The sequence below is a fragment of the Pezoporus flaviventris genome, unplaced genomic scaffold (genome assembly GCF_033815535.1).
Source record: "Pezoporus flaviventris isolate CSIRO_AGI_PZ_B2104156 unplaced genomic scaffold, CSIRO_AGI_Pfla_v1 ptg000007l, whole genome shotgun sequence".
NCBI classification, from domain to species: Eukaryota; Metazoa; Chordata; class Aves; order Psittaciformes; family Psittacidae; genus Pezoporus; species Pezoporus flaviventris.
The window spans coordinates 47647334-47653333 of NW_026892555.1; the positions used below are offsets into that span (position 1 = coordinate 47647334).

The 6000-nt window shown below is 43.0% G+C and overlaps 1 protein-coding gene across 4 annotated transcripts in view; it reads right to left on the reverse strand.

Moving 5' to 3' along the window:
• Nucleotides 1-4785, reverse strand: part of RMC1 (regulator of MON1-CCZ1) — a 16111-nt gene extending 11326 nt beyond the window's left edge. Inside the window, exons 1-4 of one of the 4 annotated variants that reach the window (XM_061448648.1) lie at nucleotides 4506-4785; nucleotides 1919-1995; nucleotides 440-524; nucleotides 12-68 (exon numbers count right to left, since the gene is read on the reverse strand). In XM_061448648.1, the coding sequence (XP_061304632.1) occupies nucleotides 12-68; nucleotides 440-524; nucleotides 1919-1995; nucleotides 4506-4682 (396 nt within the window). In that variant the 5' untranslated portion in view covers nucleotides 4683-4785. The other 3 variants (XM_061448645.1, XM_061448647.1, XM_061448646.1) reach the window with 3 other exon arrangements.
• Nucleotides 4786-6000: the final 1215 nt, after the last annotated feature.

Sequence of the window (6000 nt, forward strand, 5' to 3'; positions counted from 1 at the left end):
CTTTAACTTACCTTACATTCCTGTGTATACTCTAGCTGAGGGCTATCTGGAATAAAATTCAAAAAGTCCTGCAAAAACACCCATAAAGTGTATTAGCAATTACAAACCACAGAGAAGATCCATACAAAGGTACAAGAGAATAGTTATTCATTTTTCAAATTCTTTTGGATATATTGAAGATAAACATGACTTACTATATTCCACTTCACCCCTGATATGGAAGTCCTTCTAGAAGTTGGATCCCCCCCCACGTTTTCTTAAATGATAACACTAGCAAGACAACAATGTTGCCTGCTCAGCCTCTCAGGATGATACAGGAATTTTCACTGCAGCTCTTGTTAGCCATGAGACCTCTGGAACATTTGTCTGAGCTTCTACTCGGGTACTGCAAGTAGACTTTCAGCTCCAATTCCCTATCTGTACAGTGCGGGTTTCTTACCACACTCTTCAAAGTTCTCTGCACAGCCAGTATCTTGTTCCCCAAGGAAAACTTGATGCACTTCACTTCTCCTTTGTCTTCCATCCTACAGAGAAAGAAGTTATGGAAATACTGTCTAAAATAGCTTCTTACAGATCTCTGTAATATACCCTCAAAAAGAGAGAGGAAAAAAAGTGCAATGTAAATGCTTTTGAATACAACTTTGAGCATTGCCTGACAAGTACAGGATTCAAAATTCAGACTGAAAGATAACAGCAGTCAACTCTTCAGAAGTCCTGAATTAGCACCTGAAGTTACCACAAATGTTCAGCTCTGTTTTCCTATGATGCAGAGCTGGACAACTGTGGGACCATTCAAACCTGAGTTTTCAGTTCTGTCCCAGTAAGTCTGGAGTCCTGTGACACTCACCAACATCCTGCAGTCAGCTCCTTTACTTCCAGAACTACCACTAATTGACACAAGCCTATATGCCTCCCCTTTAGGACACACTCTCTAGAAGAATTTCTGATGTTAGAGGGAGAGTGAAGCTGTTTTCATACCATTTAAAAAAAAAAAAAAAAAGTATTTTTACCAAACAAGCATCAGTACAACTGGCATGAATAAAGTAGTTCTACTTCCAGTATGTGTTATTAAGTCCAGAGAGCTAGTGAAGCAGGAAAACTGTGGAACCTCCTGAAGTTCACTGAGTATTTCCAACTCTCAGGATTTGCCACCAGGGTAGTCAAATAACAAAGTCAAATAAAAATAGCAACTCTCAGGACAGTCCCCATGTAATTCCTGACAGATCGCAGTAAACACACCTTGACTACAAACTGCTTCATCCATATTTGGACTGAAGTAACTTGCAAGTAAAAGAATAATTCCTTACGTATGGACAGAGATCAAAGAGCTATCGCTCTTAAAGGCATATATAAAACAGTCTTCTAAAGGCAAAAGTTTCACTGAAAGCACTGTTGGTCAGATTCTGCAAAATAAAATGCTTCCACAGGAAACGGAAGAAGACATTAAAAAAATCCAATTTAGGTTAAACAAGAAAAAGGATGGAAGAAACGTACATGTTGGAAACACTGTGCTTGAATCACAGGCATGAAATTGAGAAATCACGGTTCTCTACACATTTAAGTTTGTTTCATTTTATTTAATTTGCATCCTTGGATAAGTCACTGCTGTTGCAGGAATCCCCACACTCTCTCACATATATAGCATGTCTTATTAAAACACTGCTGTGTAAAAAAGGAAGCCACAGCCTAATAACCTTCAGTCTTCCACCCCACCCCACCCCATAACAAAGACTATAAATTCATGAGGGCAGAGCATGCCATCTTAACTGCAAGATTAGGTTAAAGAACAAAAATCAAAAGATGACCACAACTAACTTACAAGTTTTATGCCTGAATTACAGTAGATCAGGCCTAAGTACCACACAATTTTAAGATTGCAGAATTCCATCCCAAGGCAGCAAAGATGAAGGTGTCTTACCTGAAAGAAATAGGGTTTCTATCCTCCAAACCTTTAACAACAACTCCTGTAGCGCCACCGGATCGAACTGCAAAAACCTATGAAAAAGTTGTGAACATATTTTTAGCTTATTCCAATTCATAACCTTAACAAGCTGTCTTTTCTATAAGCCATACTTTGATTTTTTTTTTTTTTTACTAGACACCATTTCTGTTCTTACACAGATCTGTCAGTTCACACTGGGATTCAGTAAATAATAATTTCTTTCTCTGGAGCTCCAAGTTTACTTAGAGTTTATGGGTTTCTAATGGTACTGTAATAGTCTTGTAGGCATATTCTGAACCACTGGGCATGTTAAAACAGTACAAGTCTGTATAAGCTTTTCTCTTGCTTTTTTAATATATTAATATTTTCCTAAGTTGGGTACTAGCAAAAGTATCCGAGAAATGAGAACACTTTAAAACAAAAAGGAAATCAGCTTGGGGACTGGGAAGAGAGGCAACTCAATAACCCAGAAGCTTGATCTTGTCTGAACATGTTATTAGTTAGAGTTTAATGGTAATCTGTGGTTTGGCATGTACCTAAGAAATTTCAGCCGCTTTGCACTAACAACTTAAAGAATTCCTTTAGCACAACTGCACATACGCATGTATAAAACCTGTTATAGCTATACTGCTTACTGATCCAGAATAAGATAACATTAAAAAAAGTTAAACTTTGTAACAGCATGGATTTTTTAATTATCTTAGAAAGTCAGGGAGCGCCTTATTTAGGCTTACTGTATGTGTAGAATCACCAAACACACCAATCAGGTCTCAGAATAACAGATACACACATATATATATATGCACATATACACACATACGCACACATACTATGATCGGTTATTGGAACAGGCTTCCCAGGAAATGTGGTGGAATCACTGTCCCTGGAAGTGTTCAAAAACCATGCAGATGAGGCCCTTACTGACATGGCTCAGTAGTGGTCTTGGCAATCCTGACATAATGGTTGGACTTGATGGTCCTGAAGATCTTTTCCAATCTAGCTGATTCTATGCTTCTGTTTTATTTTGTAATATTAGACACACTACTGGTGCAGTATGCTCATGTGACAAGACTAAACTGTAAACAAGTCTACAGCCTTACTAGAATTGTAAATACTTAGTGACTTTTAGTATCAATATAGATAGAAAATGAAGGCAACACTCCTAATCTTTGTGAGATGAGAAGACAGCAAGGACAGACCTCTTCAAAGGTTATTCATGTGGGAAACTGGCATTGAAATACTGGTTACAAGTGATTAAAGATACACTGGAAATTAAGCTATTTTAGAGTAGCAAAAAAAAACACGGAGAATTTAGATTACAGTTTCTTTCAAGTGCAGTCTTAACAACCAGCTTCTGCATAGTTACATCACACCTGCACTGAGATGTAGTGTTTCCTGACAGACAGATGTAAGAAATCTTATTTCAACAGAACCTCAAAACATAAGCAAAGCACTATGGTTTACAAAGAGAAAGGATACCAATAATTCTGAACAGAGAGCAACAGCAAGAAACACATTCCAAAAATACTCTCCCATCTCCAAACATGCCACTGCCAGTGACCATGCCACACATGGCAAATCGTAACATTTATACAGGGAAGAAATCCTGAGCATGTCAATTCTGTGAATAGTAAGGTCACAAAATGGTTATGGGAATGAAGACTGTGGAATACATCCGCATCTATATAAGCCTCATGACAGACTATGGACCTTTTAGCTATAATGAGCTTAATACTCAGAAGCCCGTAGTAATATTAAAGACAAATGCATTTAAAAGAACCAAAGCCAAGAAATTAAAAGCAAAGTGCCCATTCAGGTCTCAGCCACAAGTGAAGCTACAAGTATTAGTTTTTATAAGTATACAGAGAAATGAAGCCAACAGTGAGGCGACAAAGTTTGGCAGTAATGCTGGGACATTCGAAATTGAAACAAAAAGTGCTGACTGAAAAATCCCAGAAGACCTTACAGCAGCAAAAGTAAAAGCAGCTGAAATTCAACCTACCATACCTACGTTGAGGCACTTCAGAACAATATTGCTGTCTCTACTCAAGATGCCAGGTCCTGAACCAGGCCCCCAGCAGCAACACCTCACACCACAGCAGTCTCACAAAATCATAGATGGTTTGGTTTGGAAGGGACCTTAAAACTCATCTGTCAAGGGCACGGGCAAGGGACCTTTCACCAGACCTGGGTGCTCAAAGCGCCGTCCAGCCTAGGCTTGAACACTTCCAGGGATGTGGCAGCCACAGCTTCTCTGAGCAACCTGTGCCAGCGTCTCACCACCCCCGTTGTAAGGAACTTTTTCCTTATATCTAACCTAACCAGGCCCACGCTCAGCAGCCCAGGGAAGAGGTCAGAACCAAACCCACGCATGAGAACCTCCACACCGCTCTGTCAGAGGGGCAGCAGAGCAGCAGCGAGAAAGGCTGAGGCAACAGGCCTGAAGCCGCGGCGGCGCCGCCTGCAGAGCCCCGCGAGGCATGGCGGGGGTGCCCGGTTTCCGCCCGCCGCCCTGTCAGCACGGGGGAGCGCGGCCTGCCGCTGCCGCCGCCGCCGTCCCCACCTGCTTGTTGGCCTCATCAAAGAAGACGCAGTTGACGGGGTTGGCCTTCTCGAAGTGCACGGGCCGCGCGCACAGCGCCAGGTAGCAACCGCCCTCCGCGGCCCTCGCCCTCCCGTCTGCTCCTTCCCCTCCTCCCGCCGCCTCTTCCTCGCCCGGCGGCGGCGGCTCGCGGCTCATGGCGGCGGTGGCACCAGTCACCCAAGCACCGGCGGCCACCGGCGAGCCCTCCCGGATCGGCCGCTTCCTGTTTACACTCCCCTCGCCCGTGACGCGGGACCGCCCGCCTTAAAGGCGCCGCGCACTCAGGCGCCGCGCCGGGCCGGGCGCTTCCCACGCGGGCCTCGTGATACGGCACCCGCCCCGCTGGTCTCCTCGCGGCGCCCGTTCGCCGGCACCGAGCTGCTTCGCAGTTCTGCTTCGGTGAGTCTGTGCTCCAGCACGGGAACGGGCGCTATCCATACTGCTTTGGCACATGAAACCGCTATGGACTGGCTAGCTGGAAAGGGAAATTATATCCTGAAATAACCCTTGTGTCAGGAACAGTATTAATAGAATAGTGGGAATGTTGGTAAAATGTTTGAGCTATTCAGCCTGGAGAAGGCTCAGGGGAGACCTTACAGCAGCCTTCCAGTACCTAAAGAGGGCCTACAAGAAATACGGAGAGGGACTCTTCATCACAGACTGTAGCAATAGGTTTAAACTGAAAAAGGGAAGATTCAGATTAGATATTAGGAAAAAAATTCTTCCCTGGCTCAGAGACACTGGTACAGGTTGCCCAGAGTTGTGGCTGCCCCCTCCCTGGCAGTAATCAAGGCCAGGTTGGATGGGGCTTGGACCAACCTGGTGTAATAGAAGTCATCCCTGCCGTGGCCCGGGAGATTGGGACTGGATGATCTTTAAGGTCGCTTCCCACCCAAACCATTCTGTGATTCTATGAAAACCTTGTTTAAGTTGAAGTCTGGGCTGGTCCTCAGCATTTGCATTTCTTGTATTTTAGCTGGACAATAAACCAGCTAACGGGGTTTACCGGTTGATGCTCTGGCTAATGCCTTAGTTCAGTAGTTGCAAAACCTACAGTATAATTTAGAAGTCATATTGTCAAGTTGTATTTGCTTATTAGTTTAGAAAGGGAAATAAAAACTAAAGGGGAAAATGAAAAAAGCCTGAGATCATCATACCAATTTAGAAGTTTTCAGATTAGACCAGAGTGACACCACTTAGTACAGGAGAAACTGAAGTATCAGATACTAACATGGTATAATGTGAACAACTGCTTGCTAAGTTGCAACCCAGTTAGTCCAACTGGGACATAAGACAAGAGAAACCAATGTCACGATAAGGACTTACCACAAGTTATTTGTTCTGCAGGGCCCTTCTGCATCATTGAAAAAATCTATGCTAACTAGACAAGTATTTCTGCAGCATTTAAAGTACCTTAAAGTTTTTCAATCTTTACAAAATAATAATAATCATAATAAAAAAAAAATAATCTTTT